General features: G+C 31.3%; 2 protein-coding genes across 3 annotated transcripts; both read right to left on the minus strand.

Annotated features, from left to right (window-relative positions):
• Positions 1 to 513: 513 nt before the first annotated feature.
• Positions 514 to 4,003, minus strand: LOC107421784 (probable NAD(P)H dehydrogenase (quinone) FQR1-like 1). 2 transcript variants are annotated; one of them, XM_016031111.4, is made up of 4 exons: positions 3,798 to 4,002; positions 2,066 to 2,159; positions 1,071 to 1,333; positions 514 to 934 (listed from the first exon to the last, which is right to left on the minus strand). In XM_016031111.4, the coding sequence occupies exons 1-4, from the start codon at positions 3,818 to 3,820 to the stop codon at positions 703 to 705; spliced, it is 612 nt and encodes a 203-aa protein (XP_015886597.3). In that variant the 5' UTR covers positions 3,821 to 4,002; the 3' UTR covers positions 514 to 702. The 2 variants fall into 2 exon arrangements, with proteins under 2 accessions (XP_015886597.3, XP_024923127.3); XM_025067359.3 differs by lacking the exon at positions 2,066 to 2,159 and having other exon boundaries at positions 3,798 to 4,003.
• An 11,570-nt stretch (positions 4,004 to 15,573) lies between these two features.
• Positions 15,574 to 17,385, minus strand: LOC107421885 (U-box domain-containing protein 8). Its single transcript, XM_016031238.4, has one exon. It carries the CDS (start codon positions 17,038 to 17,040, stop codon positions 15,940 to 15,942), a length of 1,101 nt encoding a protein of 366 aa, XP_015886724.3. The 5' UTR covers positions 17,041 to 17,385; the 3' UTR covers positions 15,574 to 15,939.
• Positions 17,386 to 18,970: the final 1,585 nt, after the last annotated feature.

Raw genomic sequence — 18,970 nt, forward strand, 5'->3', positions numbered from 1 at the left:
GCTTTATTGTGTTAGAACTGTTGATCCAACTCTTAAAGCAAATCTGATACTAATAATATCATGCAAATTTGTGTCCTCTGCCAGATCTGCTGTTAATTACTTGAAAGATGCTTAGAGGGATGAGACAAACCCCTAACGACTGTGGTACAGCAGGAGCAGAAGATAGAAAATATAATAAATTTGGAAGAGTATGCATAGGATGGAAGCAAGGGTCAATGGTTTTGACTGAACGGCTTGTCCAACATTCTCAGCTAAAATTAAAATAAATAAAATAGACAATAATATCTTTTTTCTGTCATCATGGTTACGGAAATGTTAAAATTGCCGCTTCGATTAGCAGTGGGTCACCAATCCAAACTTTTATTTTAGAAAATTTAACCGTTATATATTGTTTGGAATATGATAGACAGTAAGCTTATGTATTGGAATTGCTACGCCCTCGCATGAGACATACTCTGTTTCATATTTGGTTGCACATTAACGAAGAGGTACCAGAAAACTGAAGATAAAAGAGGTCTAAACAAACTTACATCTAATAACATTCAAATGCCTTGCCTGGATACAATTTGGGACAAATATATATTCAACAAAGTGCATATATATTATTCTTTACGAGAACACGAAGACAGAAACTCAAATTTAGGAATAGAAAAATGTGTGCAAGTATAGAATGCAAAGTAGGCACATAAAGTGAATGTGTAACTAGGCAGTTCCCTTAAGTTTCTTAGCTATGCCTGCAAAGTACTTTCCCTGGTGGAAAGCTTGCTCCAGCTCTAGCTCAGATGGTTGTCTAGTGCCATCCCCGGCAAAAGTTCCAGCACCATAGGGGCTGCCACCCTTCACCTTCTCCATTTCAAACATGCCTGCTCCAAACGTGTATCCAATAGGTACGAAGACCATTCCATGGTGAACAAGCTGGGTAATAGCTGTTAAGCTGCACGGTTTTACCAATTATAAGAACAGAGTCAGGGTACAAAATTATCAAAAATTGTTAAGTTGTAATGTATTCAATACAGTTGTGTTCTTGAAAAAGATAACAGACAAAAAGCTTGTGCATAAATGGAACTCACGGTGTAGTCTCTTGTCCACCTCCTTGAGAGCCAGTGCTGTAGAATATTCCAGCAGGCTTGCCAGCAAGTTGCTGTGATCTCCATAAACCCCCAGTAGCATCCAGAAATGCTTTAAATTGTCCAGCCATCATTCCAAATCTGGTTGGGAAGCCGAAAAGCAACCCATCAGCCTCCGCAAGCTCATTAGGTGTGATTATAGGTACATCACTCTTTGGGGGTGCACCCATCTTTCCAAGAACCTCATATGGCAGTGTTTCAGGTACCTTCTCATGTTGACAAGTATGTTCAATCAGGCCAAGGCACTCAAAATTTTACAGAATAGAAATAAATACCTATTGCAAAGAACAAGTACCAAACCTCCACAAAGTATAATGCACCTTAGGTAAAAGAATATGAAAGTCCAACTAGAACGAGCATAACAAAATCATCAATCACCTACATTATGCTAGATTTTTTTAATAATGGTACTGAGTTGCACATCTCTTTACATATAGAAAATTAGCAGCCAAACAGGAAGGTTTTAAACAATACATCTTAAAAGCACATGTACACAAAATCATATACGATTAGGATTATTATATCTGTCCCAACTTAATGGTGCTCCCTTTTTTTTCCTACAAAAACTCAAGCTTTATTTCTCATCCAATTATGTCTGTCACAGTGAAAGTTCCAACCCAAGTAACGCCAAAAATAAATGTATATGTTACCCGAATCTGACCAGCAAGCTAATCATAGTTAAAAACTTGAAAAATAATTAATTTGTTGAATTAATAAATCAAAAGTAAAACAACCTGGAAACTAAATAGTCTAAATATTCTGTTCATTTATCATCATTATAGTTCTTTCAAAACGATAAGTCTTCATTCAAACTGCAAAGATTAAAAGGAGTTGGATGCTCTGGCCTATATATGTAACTTTGAAGGAAAGGTAAATTAGCTTTCTGTTTCCTTTTATCTAACTAGTCTTAGAAGTAATAAACATAATAATGACCACACCTGCCATAGCTTTGCCTCTACTCCTTCAACTGAGGCAGCTCCTTTTTTTATCTCTTCTGCCAGCTTTTCAACATGTCCATACATAGAATAGTAACTGATCATCATTGGAATTTCAAATTTCAATCAGCCTCAAACCAATACAGATCACATGAAAATCAATTGTGGATAGTTGAATATGATACAGACTACTCAAGTTAGCAACCCAAGTTAATTTTGACTGAATTTGTTAAGACATTAAAAATAGCAAATGATATGGAAAGAACTAAAAGAGCATCTTGTTATAGTAAATTTAGAGCACTCAGCGGTAGCATTTCTAAGACTATTACAATTTACAAGTGAAATCACCCATAAAATTTGGCATGGTGAAAAGCATATGTTGTTGGTAGGTACCACCAGTACACCAATATGTAATGATTTTTAGGGCTACATGGTTCAAAATACTGTGAGATTTTGATTAACAACTTTGACAAGAAATAGATTCTTTAGCAGAGCCACACCAAAGATGCTCATCTGGCTTAAGTTTTCTCATTGCCTTAGATAAGGTAAAGCAGAAGAAATCATAAACACTAAAGAAGGTAGTCTAGAAGCCTCTCCAATCATGCAGTTAATGCCAATACTAATAGTTACAGATATCAAACTGTTTGAAAAGCTAATCTCAATAACGACGATTGCTGGGACCACAACTCTGGAATTTCTTTTCCAATTATAATTTCAAAAGATAGGTTGGGTTTCACAATCACTTTTCCAGTTGTTTCGTGTTAGGAGCATATTGTCAATGATTTTTTATTTTTTAATCTTTTTTGATTCTTCATTTCTAAAAATTACACAAGGTAGCATTAAATAAGTAACAAATCAGAAAAACCAACAGAAATCAAACACAAAATTTGACTTTTTACATGTCAAATATAGTGTCCATCACGCAATGCCAAAGGTGCAACAGAAGCCTCAACCTCCAAAAACCAAAAGCCGTAAGCACAGGGACTTTAAGTCTGACCTTTAACCAAAGTAGATGAGTCATAAAATTCTTAATTTTGTACTGGCCTTTATCGCGCAAGTCTTTCAATGTTTTAGCCTTTGTTCGCAAATTCATCCCCGCCCCTCAATGTAATTAAAAACATTTTGACTTCTTTGTTTCGACCGAAAAAGGAAAAAAGCCTTGAACAACAATAAACCAGAATAGTTTTCTATAAAGAGAAATGAAAAAGAACCATGGATATGTCTTAAAGCAAACTGAGGAAATAAATTAAAAACTCTCAAATTTAAAGTAGAAATACGATCAAGATAGATGAGACCTTTAGGAATTTGTACTCTTATAAAAAACAGAGCCCTTTAAAAATTGAAAAGAAACAAAACAAGCTAAAATGCTCTTTCCAATGTCCGGTTCTGATAAATTTGGGTGAAATCACCCAATGCCAATTCAAAACCATCTCTAACAGAGACCAATCTTTTCCCAATTCCTTTATTAACAACTAAACAACCCATGACTTCCAAGAAGCACAATCACAAACCCAGAACAATATTTCACTTTCTTAGACCAACGATCATATACATGAAAGCTTTACAGGAAAGAAAAAATATATATAATAAAAATAAAAAACCCCAGAAATTATACAGAGAGATAGCTAGTAAACACACAGATCAGTTTCATCTTAATTAATACACTGAAAAATGAAGTATAAACCAACAGAATCAAAGAATAAGCAGAAAATTAGAAAGAAAGAGAGAGACTTACACAATGTAAACTTTAGTGGCCATTGATGGAGGATTCTCTATCTCCCTCTGTGTATGGGCTTTTGAGCAAAAACGTATTGGGGGATGAATGGAACGCTGACAGGGGAGCACAAAGAGGGGGACCCCTATTTATAGCGAATTATGCCACCCCCCCAACCCCTGCTTCAGCCTTCTTTTTTTCTTTTTCTTTTTTATAAGGAGCTTCTTATTTGTGTTGCTTTGTTTAATATGAAATTTTAACATTTTATTAGTGGGCAATTTTATATTTCTTTACACGCAATATTATAGCATTACTGATGTCACGCTCATCATTATTTTACTTAACCAATTATTTTGTAACTTTCCTAATAATTTTATTAATTAATTTTTGGATTTTTTATTCCTTTTTTTTTTTTTTTGGTAATATGGATATTTTATTTTTATTATATTTCACCGTATGAGTTTAATTCTTATCCTGATTATTCACTTTATGAAAAACTAATACACTTTGGGACATGCAAGGAAGGTTGTAAGAGATGTATAATTTGTATGTAGAAATCTCCTAATAGTATGTAATTTTTTTTAATAGGCATGAAGTGCATGATTATAATAAAAGTCATAAAAATAAAAGTAATAACCGTGGCTTGCTGCGACCATAGGGGTATTATCGTCTTCCAATTGGTTCTACTGAAATGAAATGAATATTCCTCATTTCAAAAGCCGTCCCTGACTTTTGCCAATATTTTATGGATAAGATTACCTACAGATTCATTTTCATGGGGTTCATTTTTCATCCGCAATAAATTGGTCTCGTAAAAGATGAAGTCAAAGGTAGACATTCGTTATTTAAAATAAGAAAAAATTAAAAAGGATATATATTTATTTGTTGGGAAATTTTATTTTGTTATTATTTTACTTAAATATTATATTTTTTTAAAAAAATTATCATTTATTTTTTTTAAGTTTTCTAAAATATCAAAAAAAGATTAATCTATATTTTTATTCTTTTTATCAGTTAATTTTAACAATTAAAAATTATAATTATATTTTTATAATATTTTTTAATTATAAAATATTAATTTTTTATTTATTTTTATTTTTAATTATTAAAATTAATTAGTAAAAATTGACCAACATTAATAAATAGATCTATTTTGATATATATAGAAAATCAAAAAGAGATTATTGATGATTTTTCAGAAATCAAAAGCTGAAGTGAAGTAGCAGTAAAACTGAATAGGTGTAAGAAAAATTTGATCTCATTTGTTCTTACGATGTATTACTAGCAGAAAGAAAAAAAAAAAAAAGATATTATTTTTAATTATATATATATATATAATTCGTACTTTATAATTTTAATGAAAAAAATTTTATAGAGTGGGTATTATGTAATTTGACTATAAAATTATGTTATCTTTGAAATTTAGATTTCATTTATGAGACATTAAAAAAATGATTTCACTTATATATATATATATAGATATAAACTTTACATATTTTCGTATGAAAATAAATCTTCTCTTGATTATGTTAGATTTTATTTTTCTTATAATTATATCAAATGAACCACTAAAAAATTAAATCTATTTTCTTTCCTCTCCCAATTTTCCCCATTAATTTTCTCTTGTTTAGATTTACAAACTCAAAAAAGTAGCCTTATTAGGATCATAATAAGACTGACATAAAAAGTGGGTTTCTAGATTGTATAACTAATAGCAACTTGAAGCCTAAATTGATGTAACAATCTTTCATTTCCTCGTAAAATCCATAAACTTAATTAATATAAGTTATATAAAGACAGAAGAAATAGATGCACAATATTTTAAAAGGAAAATTCAGGGAATGTAGACACAATTAAGAGGATGATGCTTTCAGCCACATATGGGGATGGTGGTTGCTAGCTTTACACCGTGACATAGCTGGTGGAGGCTATTGACTTTTCTTCCGTCAATAAATATTGTGAATAGTTTTTGGTTTTGGATCATATGCAAGGAGACCAAAAGCTTATTGCTTCCCATAAATTTTCAAATATGTTTGCAACACCAAGGCCAAAGAAAGGTCCAGTAGATTCAAGCCTTCCAAGAGTCAAAGCCACCTTCAAATTGTGATTTGGTAATGTTAGTTATTTGGAACGTCATCTATGAGTCCTCCTTTTCTGTCGCATATTACACGCATATTATAAATTGTACAAAATTGATTGCTGACTTGCTCTTTCATTAGATGCAATGCACATTAGAGTGTTCCCAAATATAATTGACTAATTTAAAAGAGCCACTAATACAGCAATCATAAATAAACATACAAGGGGATTGTTCCATAAACTAAAATATTTGATAAAGAATTTTTTATAAATTATTTTGGCTGTTGCTTACATTTATTCAGTTGTGGATAAGTTTTGACAAGTTATGTTGTTAATTTTTTTTTTTAAACAAAAAAAAGAAAAAAAGAAAAAAAGGTTATTAGTTAATATCATAATTTATCAGTTTGTGCTAGAACATACCAATGGTAAAGACGCTATTTGAATTCCCTCCACCTTGATTATAAAAATAAATAAATAAATAAAAACATAATTTATCTATTTTGGTATGAAAATTAAATAATTGGTGTTATTCATTATCGCTTTTAATTCTCGTATGCAACGTAAAATGAAACAAACTATAATTATGTAAAAATAAACTTATGAATCCCGTAAAAAAATTTATTAAATATTCAACTATAAATTATTTGTAATACCATGTCATTAAACTATTAGATGCAATAGTTACTCCACTTCACTTATTTGACGTGGTATCTAGAGTCATTTAGTTTTTGACAGTTAAGCTTCATTATATGAAGGAACTTCTAGAGAGAAAAACTTATATGTGATAGAAAATGCCTACATATCATTTTAGTAATATAATTTTTTTTTGTTCAACTTCATTCTGTCCTCTTCCCTCTCTCTCTCTCTCTCTCTCTCTCTCTCTCTCTCTCTCTCTCTCTTTAGTTTTGTCCTGTTCCTCTCCATGTTCTAAGAGACAGACAGAGAAATATTTGTATTTTTCTTTATCTCTATCTCATCTTCATCTCTTTTTGATATTGTAATATATAACTCTTTTTGTCTTTCTTTTTATATATATATATATATATTTAAACTCTATATTATATCATTTATTTAAAACTTAAAATTATTTACTGAAAATCTCTCCTTCATTTTTCTTCTCAAGCTAGTTACTGAAAATCTCTCCTTCATTTTTCTTCTCAAGCTAGTTACAATCCTATAGATTTCAAATTTCTTAATTTTTGCCTCAACTCCAACAAATATCTCCAGTTCTAAAATCCAAAACCCAAATTTTTTTATTTTTGTAAACTAGAACTCAGATCTAGGGGAAACTTTTTTTTTTTTTTTTTTTGGTGTCCACATTGTCAAAAAAAAATTTGGGAAACCAATTAATGAAAAGAACAACAAGAATAGATAAACATGAAGAAGCTTTAATCAGATTCAAAGTAAGAAGAAAATTTCAGATTTCAATCAAATCTTTACAAATAAATGAAAAATAGACACCACGAAAAAAGTAAACCCTAAGCATTGGCTTTTTGGAGAGGAAGACAGAATTTTAAGTGTTTCTCTATTTGTTTCTTAGAACACACACACACACACACACACAGAGGTTGAATAAAAAAAATTATATCACTAAAATGATATATGACCATCTTCTATCGCACATAAGTTTTTCTCTTTTTGGAGAATTGCGTTAAAAAGTGGAACTTAGCTATCAAAAAATAATTGGCTCTAAACACCACATCAGAGAAACGAGGGTGGAGCAACTATTACATAATACTTTCGCCATACATATGTTGCTTCATGGACCCGTCCCCTACACATAACTTATACAGGGTTAAATACACTCAATCATCTCTAATTTAGTTTGGTTTCACTTTAGGCTCGCTTGGCACCCTCTAAAATGCTAGAATACCTTTTACTTTGTCAAATCTTACCATTTGATGGCCCACGTTGTCAAAAAAATATTATATTTTTTGTAAAGATTGTTTTTAATATTTTTTGCTAATTCACACCATTTAACAGAGATAGTTATGTGTATTTTGTTACTTTGCCACATCAGTTTAACAAATTTTATATTTGACAAATCCCTTAAAAAAAGCTTTTTTAGTTAATTATCTATTTTTTTATGTGAGAAAAGAAATTTAATAATTCACAAAGTAATTGAAGATGTTTAAATATTTAACAATTGCAAGATGTTTGGTTAATAGTAAAGTTAGTAGAAATTTAAAATTTTTTGAGAAAGTAATATTTTTTCTTGTTTGAATTATTTTTAAAATGAGAAATTTGCAAGGTCCAACAGAAAATAAATCATAAATAAGTATTATTCTAAAATTCTCTCAAAAAATTAATTACACTTATTTTTTAAAATATAATTTTATTTTTTAATTTTAATATACAAATTTATTTAATTACTTGTAAGTATTATATTATTTTATTATTAATCAAATATTATAAAAAGAATTCCAAAAAAATTTATTTTTAGGAAACTGAATTCCAGAAAACTAATTCTCAGGAATCAGTTTCCTTTAATATTTTCCCTCTGAACACATAAAGGTCGCAAATAAAATATGTCAATACTTTTAGAAAATCTCAATTGAAACTAATTTACCCATATATTTCATCAAATTGGATTTTGCTTTGGTATATTTTTTTTTATTTTTTTTTAATTTATTGTTTTTAAAAGAACCATATGATGATACTTTCGTCAGTAGCACATTTGAAATCTCAATTAAGTGTAACTTGCCTCTCAAATCTATCACGGAACAAAAGTCCAGAAGTGTGCGAGAGAAAAAAGGAGCCCCAACTATCAAACTATTCAACAGCATGCTTAAACTCTTAAAACGAAATGATCGTTTCTTTTCCTTCCTTTTATGTTTTATATGAAAAATATGACAAAGGCATGCAGATCTAAGAAAGCAAAAATCTAGCGGTACGAGATTTGCTTACCATTAGAAAATATATTTATATAGATTATTAAGCCCACTATAGGGTAAGGCCCACTATAGGGTCAGGTTGGTAGTTTGGATTTTTTTAAATCTAAGAACAATTTTTTTATACAATTATTTTAGATTTAAATTTCCATACTTTTAATGATAAAAAAATTATAATAATAATAAAAAGAAAAGAGTTTATATACATGTATATGATTGGATCCAATTTCTATTAACTATAATTGTTGAAATGGATTGGGATTTAAAACTAATATATTGTTGTTTGTGTTTCATTATTAATTTGGAGCTAAAACAAAATGAGCATCCGTGACCTTTGTCTTAAAGCATGCTTCTTTTCCTTAACTCTAGACCAGTGATCCATTTCCCCAACACTACTCCAATATTACTTTACCTGTCCATTATTATCTCTTTTTTTTTTTTTTGGTCAATATATATATATATATATATATATATTACAGTGTGATCTGTCCGTATACGGATCTACAAAATTGATATTTTTTAAAAAAAATCTTTAATTTTGATACAGATCCGTATATGAACAGACTGCACCGTAATCTTCTATATATATACCGTAATCTTCTATATGTATATATATATATATATTTGATATCATATTGAACCGGTTTTACTTCATTTACTGTTTCCATTATAATTTTTTTTATTTTTTTAATAATGTAGGTCAAAATCTCTAGTGTTTTGAATTAAATATTTCAATTCCAACTTAAGAATAATTGCCACTTGCGAAGCACAGTCTCATTCAAAAGATGTCAATTTCATATTCTCGTGCTGGACTAAAGACTTGGTCCTCAGCTCTCATATTCTAATGGTTCCCAAAATTGAATATTCAAAGTTTTAGTTGATGAGCACAAAAAGAAAAATATTATATGTCACTATATTTATATAGATATACATGCGGTGCTATGTCATAATTATTTTAATTTTCATGATAAAATTTACAAACAAAATTTTTCCATAAGAAAACTGGAGAAAGAAGAATTTCTTGACATTAAATCTCTCAGATGAGGCATAGGAGGAGGACAAAGAGTGTTATTGATCTCCGTCACCAAATAGTACGGTAAAACTTCTGTATCTGAGTTGGACCGAGCGTCAGATCTGAGGGTGAACTGATTTGTATTCCATATAAAGAAGAAAACCGGGACCCACAATACCTGATAGTTCCACGCTCATCCCAGTGGCATGAGTAGGAGTAATGCCTTCCTCTCCACGAATGTCATGGTCCCTCTCATCATATCAAATTAATACACCATTGCTTGGTACTTGGTAGCGATGGGATACCATACATTCTTTCTTAATCTTAATATATAAATATATATATATATAATAATTTTACGGTCGGATTATATTTAAACTGATATATTTTAAAAAAAAATATCAAATTTATAATATATATATATATATACCATAGAAATTGATATTTTTTTTAAAACATATCAATTTAGACGTGGTTCACACGGTAAACTTTCTATATATATATATATATATAATAAAGAGAGAAAAAGTTAAAAATTAATGTAAATAAAATGGTAGGTGATTTTCGATTGGTTTAAATTATTTAAAAAAATAATAATTTAATATAATATTAGAAGCAAAAATTCTTTTTACATGCATATATTTATTTATATATAACTAAACATAAATAAGATTTTTAATATAAGGACTAATAGTTTATTTTTTAAAATTTTTAAATTAAATTAAAGATTGAAATTTAAAATTAAATTTATTAATTATTTGGTTATGAGAAAGTTAAGATTTTAGTATGCCATTAAATCAATATTTAACTACTTTTTAAATTTTAAACTTTTATCTTTAAAGATTTCATTAAAAATTAATTTTCATTTGATAAAGGAAGATAATTTTTTTTTTAAAATTGATTATATATATTTATTTATATTTCAATTCCGCTATAATAAATTTATATGCCTACTGTAGCATGGACGCTAAAATCTTTCAATAATAGGCAAACATCCCACTAGCAAAATATATATATATATATATATATATATATATATATATATATATATATGTTATAGTTTTGTATTTTTGGCTTTTCAATCTTCTTTTTTTTTTTTTTTTTTTTTTTATCATGTAATGGAGAAAGCCAAGGGATACCTGACGCTTCTTCTACTCCACAATCATGGTTCTAGATTGACAATTTGGTGGTAGTTGTTGGCCTTTCCAGTGACTTAACATAAGAAAAAAACTGGCTCTCATATCTAAACTCTCCTTGTTGTTCGGTCCCTTGCCACTCCATTCAATAGTTTTGCATTTGCTTTGGTGATTGGTATGGTCAACCACCAACACCGCCCTCACTTGCGGAATACCTGTCAGGACCCACTCCATTATATATGGTCACACTTCTTTATGGGCCTCATCAATTGCTTCAGCCGATTTTTTGTAGCCCAGCCCAGTTTCAGTAGGTCTGAAGCTTTTAACTTGGTGCTCATTTGTCTAGGCAGCCACATGGATCCTATTCCAAGTAATTTTCTGCTACAAATTCGCAGCTTCTTCTGCGAAATAAGCTTCTTCTGAATTATGATAAGTGGTCATTTGGTCCCAAATCCATGTCCAACAAAAATCCAATGTGCCTAACTGGAGATTTTGGTTTGTCGTTGTATCTTAAAGGGCTTGAACTATCATTGAAGTTTACAAAGGGACTTCTAATGGGGGAAACACAGTCAGACAAAAATTGCACGGCAAGTTCCACCACTGACTCAGACACGCTGCTCATTATTTATTACTCTCTTTTCGGAGTAAACGAATTGCTGCCAACGATTTAAAAAAAAAAACACACACATTGGCGGATAACACCAACCAGGGCTTCAATTACACATCAACATTCTATACCCCCATTCCAACACCCAAAAAGAAAGCCATAATTGTGAACCAAACAACCGCTAGCATTTTCAATAGGTATAATGTCATATAATACCTCCACATGCTAGTTGAAGGAAAATTCAATGCCACATTTGGAACTCTATTTTCATAGTTTCAATATTGAGAAGATATTACATGTAACTTATCCTGTGTAATTTTCAATAATCATGTGCAAAAGTAAATTGAACAATTTTTTTTGGTTATGTATAGTTTGTTGTATTATACCATCTGCATGACAATTACACAAAATGAATTTTCTGATTTTCAACATGGTATTAATATGGCCAACCAACCCCTAAAAATCAATCTGCCAATATGGCCCAGCCAGTAACTATCCACAAAACAGTGCCAACCCAGAAGGAGGCATGACTAAATAAATCTTCATCCCACTGGAGCTTACAGTCCTTTTTTCACCAACTTATTTTTCCTTTATAAAGTAACATGATTTGTCAAACTTCAAGTTCGTCTTTGTCAAAAGAAGATGAAGGAGAAAAAAAAAGAAAAAAAGAAAAAAAAGGTGCGAAATCTTACCAAGCAAGAAAGTATTTATTTAGTTGATATTCCACTTTTGACAACTAGAGTTAGGAATAAATTGGGTTTTAAAAGAAAAAAGAAAATTACTGAAAATTATGCTCATTAAATATAAAGATTAAAATTATAGAAAGTAGTACGAAAATTAAAATTATATATGATGGTTGTCCTATTAATATCAGTATCTTTCACATTAAAGTAATTTCTGAATTCAAATCCTCCCATCTCATATTTTATATAGATTCAAAATTTAATGTTTTAAATCCTTATTTTATATTTATAAATTTGATCCAATGATAAAAATTACTAAGAATATACGCTCAAATCTATATTTAAACTTTGAGATGGATGAAATCCTCATTTCTAGTCGTAATAAATTGTAATGTTGTTCAAAAAGTAAAATATAATGCTAAGAACTATCCTAATAAAAATATTTTTGACTAGGTAGGTGATAAGATAAGGAAAAAAAAAAAAAAAAAAAAAAAAAAAAAAAAAAAAAGCCAGTGATAAAGCATCCTCAATTAATTACCGACAACCCAACCATGATGATGTTCTATTTGACAATAGAACTTGAAAGGATTTTTTCCAGCTTTTTGGAGGTCTTCCCAAACTACCCAAATTCAATGCACCGCCAATTCTTATAGCTTTTCATGTTGATAAAACCTACTACTAATAAAGTTTATCCATTAAATTACAACATCTCTGATCCAGAACTTTAACCCAAAACAGAAATTTCAGAGCAAGTACTATTCGGATGAAGTTTTCTAATTACAAAATGTCTACGTTCGAAACTTCGAATTTGTTTTAATAATAAATAATACAGTGCAACATAAAATATTGATTGTATTGAATAATTTGAAACATTCAAAAAATAATAAAAAGTATTTATTTATTTTGTTAATTTTTTAAATTACTTTTTTATAGATATGAGCCAATTTCACTTCACATTTACGTCCCCATGTATTCATTCTCAAAAAATTTAAAACCCTTCTCAAATTGTGACTTTACATTCTAAGGATGGCTCAACGGTGCGACCTGTCGTTCACCAGACCCCTCGTTGACTGGCAGGGTGATCTGTCGTCCGTGAAATAACATAGAAAAGAAAGCCTGAATTGAATGCGTCCTACCGTTGTAGATGAATTAAACCTTAAAAACAACCCAACAAGAACCAACCGAACAGGGACTGAGCAAATATCCTCCTCTCATATAAAACCAAAATTACTCCCACCGATTCAATTTCTAAGCAACCCCCACCAACTCAATAATTGCAAATATCTCGCCTTGCAATAATCGAACATCAACGCGCTCATTCACCTTTTTTTTTCAATTATTATTATTATTATTATTATTTTGCTTTTAAATATATTTTTTAAAATTTGTAATCTAAATAAAACACTTACTTGGTATATCCATGACATACAGTTTCGTATTCTGAGTTTTAACAATCATAACTGGCTCTAAAACTTAAGCAAATGGTATCTCAAAATAAGCTTTCATAAATGTCCAACCACGGATCTCCAAAAGCTCTAGACGATATCAGGGAATTACCTGAGCGAGCCTAGAATGAAATGGAAAACAGTTCATATCCAGCGAGTGGTGGAACTTGAGATGTGCATTACTAAGCACCCATCTCACCTTTACAACCACTGAAAGGATCAGCAGCAATCAAAGACAAAAGGCAAATCACCGTTCATGACAGAACATACAAATTTATGTATTAGCCTTTGCCCCTGACAGCCACTTGGCAGTTTAGCATAGCAAAATTATATTTGCAATCAAAAGAGATTGAAGTTATTCTCCTAAAACATAATGTCTGATACCAAAAGTCCTACAATTCAGAAGAAGCAGAGGAAATCCTAAAATATGAAAGCTCACACTGTTTCACAATATTCCAACAGGTAAATAGCTCATACTATCAGATAAACTTACAGACGAATCAAACAGACAGCAAAGAAAGAGACAAATCAGATAAACACACAGGAGCACTAAGTTTTAGAAAGAGACAGAGAAATAACAAAGATATATTGATCTCTACCTTGCCGGCCTTAACTCATACGAATTCTAAAAATTAAATCTACTTCATAGATATTAAGTGTTCTCATCAAAAAACTAAAACACATACGAATTCTAAAAATTAAATCTGCTTCATAGATATTAAGTGTTCTCATCAAAAAAATAAAAGGGTATTTTGTTCAATCAAAATATAAAACTACATGACATCAACACCAAGTTGAATTGCAACGACAGAAAATAGTTTTTGTATAAAGAATATAGGCTTGAGAAAGCAAACTCAGCTGTAGAGCTAGGAAAAATAAATAAATGAATTAATAGTTCAAGATAGCTACCCTCTGTACTAGTGCACTCTAGGTTCAAACCCAAGAATTAGAGGAATGATACAACAATCTTCACCTGGGGTAGATATAATCCATTAAAACATGCTCATTGTTTTCCATGTGACATTATACCTCACCTATTTATATTTGGAAATTACCATGCAACATGTTGAACCAGCAACATGAGTTCTAACTCTCTATATTTTCCTCCACCTTTGACTTGAGATTGAATAGCAAATCAATGATACAATCATACAAGACTTCAAATACATGTTTTAACAGTGTAAATAACATTCCATGTATGATTGAGAAAGACATCGTTGAAGTTTTGAAAATCTATAGCATCGAGGGGTTAGTGGCCAGAACAAGCAAATAGCCTCTAATGTTGATGCCTATTTGGGAAGGAAATGGTAAATTATGGTTTTAAGTTGACTGTTTTAGCATAGCTTCAAAGATAAGATAGTGACGTAGGCTAACTACAATTCCCTAAGATCCAGGTGGAACAATGTTTAAATGAACCAACTTTCCTCATGAACGAGTTAGAAGACAGGAACAAGGTTTCCTAAAATTTATGGTATCCGGACTTGTTACCAGACCAAAGCAATCTCTATAGTTAAACCATATCTGCAAGAATATATTAAGAAGATAAAATAGTGACGACCAAGTAATGAATCTATGATCCAACCAGACAATAATCTAAGAGCAAACATCCATAATAAGCAAGTTTTGCATGGCTTATTAAGCTCTTTGACAGGAAACTATAAAATTAATCATACAATCCTCTGATATGGAGTGAATTGTAAAAAGAATCATGACTGAAACAATTAATGAATCGTCTTTAACAACAATAATACACAAAAAGGATCAAAACCAACAGGCTTTCCTTGTTTTCTTTCGTTCTTCTTAATTCAACATTCTCAATGGTCCACAAGTTCTAAATTAGTATTTGAACCTAAGTGGTAATTACCATAAAAATAAAGAGCAAACAAAAACAACTGACAATAAGGTGTCATAAAACTATCAAAACTAAAATGAGGGTAGCATTGCTTGGGAACCAAGAACATTCTATAAGCCGAGGACAAATTACAATTTAGATAACATTTTCTGAAACGTTCACAGCAAAACAGCTAACGAGAAAGAAAGCTACCCCTTTGTTTCTTTATTCAGAATTTACAAGATACAAAGAACCATATCCCAATCAAAATCTAATCTTTTTCTTTTTTCTTTTTTTTTTTTTTTTTTTTTGTACAAGAACTATCCCAACAACGTACAAGAAATAAATTAAAAAGAAAAGAGAGGGGAAAAAAAAAAAAAATACTCACCTCCGCCGAGGACAACAGTAATCTGCAAAATCGACGTTTCTGCATTTTCAGCCTCCCACAAAATCTTCCTTCCATTATACAAATTTGAATTTCACCGCGACGAGTGGTTTCCACTAAGAACTTGGATCAAATTACTAGCATTTCTCCAAATCTTTTCATAATCATCATCCAACAATCCCATACAAATCTCCAAAATCCCTTCTTTCCTCGCTTCACCACACATTTCTTCACTAAAACAACAAAGCGAGTTCAACGTTAGCAACGCATACTGAATCCCCCGAGAGCTACCGTTTTTCAAAATTCTCACCAAAATCCTTACACACCCCTCAAACCTCTCCATTTCTTCTCTGCCTTCTTTGCACTTGGCCAGAAGACCCAGCACTTCGACAGCCCTTTCAAGCCCCGAGTCGGCAATTCTCATCAGAATTGGCACCGCCCCGCATTGCACGGCTCGCCTCCGGTTATCAGGGAACGAACAGATTGCGTAAAGCGCCGTGGCTGCTTCCTTCTTCTCTCGGCCTTTCCCGTCACTGAGAAGCGAAACCAGAGTCCGAATTGCATATGGGTATGCCCCAATCGTCGCCTTGTTCACTTCTACAACTGCCAAGCTCGTCAACATGGTAGCCGCAAGAGCTCGACAATTCGACGACCCACCTTGCAAAGCCCCAATGATTCGACCAATTGCGCCTTCGGCCACCAAGCCCACTTTGTTATCATCGTCCAAGCTCAGGTTCAGCAGCAGAGACAGCGCCTTCTCTTGCAGACCCGGATCATCCGACCCAATACACTTGAGCACGGCGGACACAGCACCCGACTCGGTCAACTTCGAACGGAAAGCAGAGTCGCGCTTGGAAAGCCGGGTGAGTTGGTCGAGCGAGTTAAGCTTGGAGTCAAGCGAGGAAGACGGAGAAGTAAGGGTGGAGATTAGGGCTTGGGGTTCGGGTTGCTGCTGTAATTTCGGCGGGGAGACAAGGGCGTAATTGGAAATCAAGCTCCTGAGGGCGTGGTTGGGGATGAGCGACGGATGGTCAGGCAGGGGTAGTTTGGTAATTGGGCAGGTACGGTGGCCGGCGTCCAGCCACCGTTGTATTGAGACCCGGTCAAATGTGTGACCCGAAGATAATATAACCGGGTCGGACATTATCTCCAACGAAATCGGACACTTGAAATCGTCAGGGAACTCAGTCGCCATTTTTCAACTCGGAGAAACTCAGGCAAGAGATAGAAAGAGAGAGAGAGAGAGAAAGAAAAAGGGTTTATGAGGTTTTGGCCACTGCTGAGAAAAGCAACAGCTTCTTCTTCATCACCCAAAAGCCAAAACCTTCTTTTTTTTTTTTTTTTTTTTTTTTTTTTTTTTTTTTGGGTTTTGGGCTTTGAGGTCCGGAAGCTATAGCGTACTGAGTCTACTCAATATACTTAGCTAAAATTTCCAAAACACCCTTCCATTACCACAGAAATGTCTGACAACGGTTTTTAAAGAATATTTGAAGAGCACTTTGGACTTTTTGAGCGGAGTGGGTTTTCTACTTTGAATTGGACATGGCATACGATGTCTCTTGACGGTGATGACCATTTTACATTTCTCAAAATTCCTTATAAACCATAGGGAATTTCCCTTTTAGAAAGAGGGTATTTCTGAGAATTGAATTTGATTTTCTTTTATTTATATTATTATTATTATTTTTTTTATGTCGGTTACTTTGCCGGAAACTAGGGGAATGGAGGAGAGGAGGGGATTAGTTTTGAAATAGGAAAAAGGTGATATCATCATTCGTTCAACTTTTTCATTAATGACAAAAAAAAAAAAAGCCAATGTCATCGTTTGGATGCTTTAGGAGGGTATTTTGGAGAATTCGTATTTACCTGCATCAAACGGTTCCAAGGCTTTTTATTTCTTTGTCAACAGTGGATGTCAGGAGGAGAGGAAGAGGAAATGAGAGAAGCGTAGTGAAAACGTAAGAGAAATCGGCTGTCACGGGAGAAACTAATACAGTTACCGAGCTGTTAAATCACGAGCTTATTGCGTGGCCTGGATTTACTATATTGACTTTCTAATTCCACTGGTTTAAGTGTTTGGAGTCAGCTGTTCCATACCCCCAAATTACACGTTTTCCCCTGATTGTTTCTTGCCATTGTATAACGTGTAACTGTTCTCACTGTAATACATACCCTTCATTGCTTTTTGACTTTTTCTTTTTTTCTGTCAAATAAATGCCATGCTTCTCTTTTCTCTCTTACACGTTTTTCAGGAAAAAAAAAAAAAAAAAAAAGGAAAAATAATATATTTTTAAAATATATAAAGATACAGTAATAGAGTTGATAGATTAGTATAAAATAGTCAATCTCTCATCTCATTTATTAATTCTTAAATTTTTAAAAATTTAAATATATATTTAAATAAGTTCTAATCAGTTGATTTTGTCCGATTTTTAATATTTTATTAAATTTGTAAAAAAATTTAAATATATTCTTTAAAACTTTAACATTTGAAAAGGTCAAAAAAATTTATAAGTGAGAAGTTTTAATGCAAAATTGACTCTCATATTTTTTTAAAACCAGCAAAAACATGTTGGGGACTTAGTAGATTTATTAAATATATGTTTAAAAAATTAATATAGTATATTTAGTAGACCTTTTTTTCTTTAATTATTATAATCCATTTATTTGGAATGAATTACTTTGGGCACATTTGAAGGAATTGATTTGGAGAGCTTCAATAAAATTAACTTTTGTGATTTTGTGAAAAGATTTAACTATTGTCCATGCTCTAAACCATATTAATAATATGTAATAACTCTAAATTTAAATATATTATCAAATAAATAAATAAAAATATGTTATTTTAGATAATAATTTGGAATTTAAATATTTCACGTTAAATTTATCGAATAAATAAATAAAATAGTATTCCATTCATATCTACTTTGGAACTTTTCTTTCTAAATAAGAAGTAAAAACTATATTTTAGACTCTTTAATCCATAAAAAATCTTGTATTTGATTATAATTTTATTATTTTTAATTAACTAATATGTTGTTTGATAAAATAGTTGATTTTTAATTTCTTTTTTTACCTCAATATGTATAATTTGCTAAATGTATGTTAATAGTAGTTAGAGTGTT

This window comes from Ziziphus jujuba, chromosome 1 (genome assembly GCF_031755915.1).
Source record: "Ziziphus jujuba cultivar Dongzao chromosome 1, ASM3175591v1".
In the NCBI taxonomy this organism is placed as follows: Eukaryota; Viridiplantae; Streptophyta; class Magnoliopsida; order Rosales; family Rhamnaceae; genus Ziziphus; species Ziziphus jujuba.

Excerpts from the sequence above, each read along its gene's own strand:
- LOC107421784 (XM_016031111.4), bottom strand. The coding sequence starts at position 3,820 with ATGGCCACTAAAGTTTACATTGT. Across the intron at positions 1,334-2,065 it reads TAGAGGCAAAGCTATGGCAG|GTACCTGAAACACTGCCATA; the intron begins GTGTGGTCATTA and ends CAACATGAGAAG. Across the intron at positions 935-1,070 it reads GGTGGACAAGAGACTACACC|CTTAACAGCTATTACCCAGC; the intron begins GTGAGTTCCATT and ends AAAACCGTGCAG.
- LOC107421885 (XM_016031238.4), bottom strand. The coding sequence starts at position 17,040 with ATGGCGACTGAGTTCCCTGACGATTTCAAGTGTCCGATTTCGTTGGAG.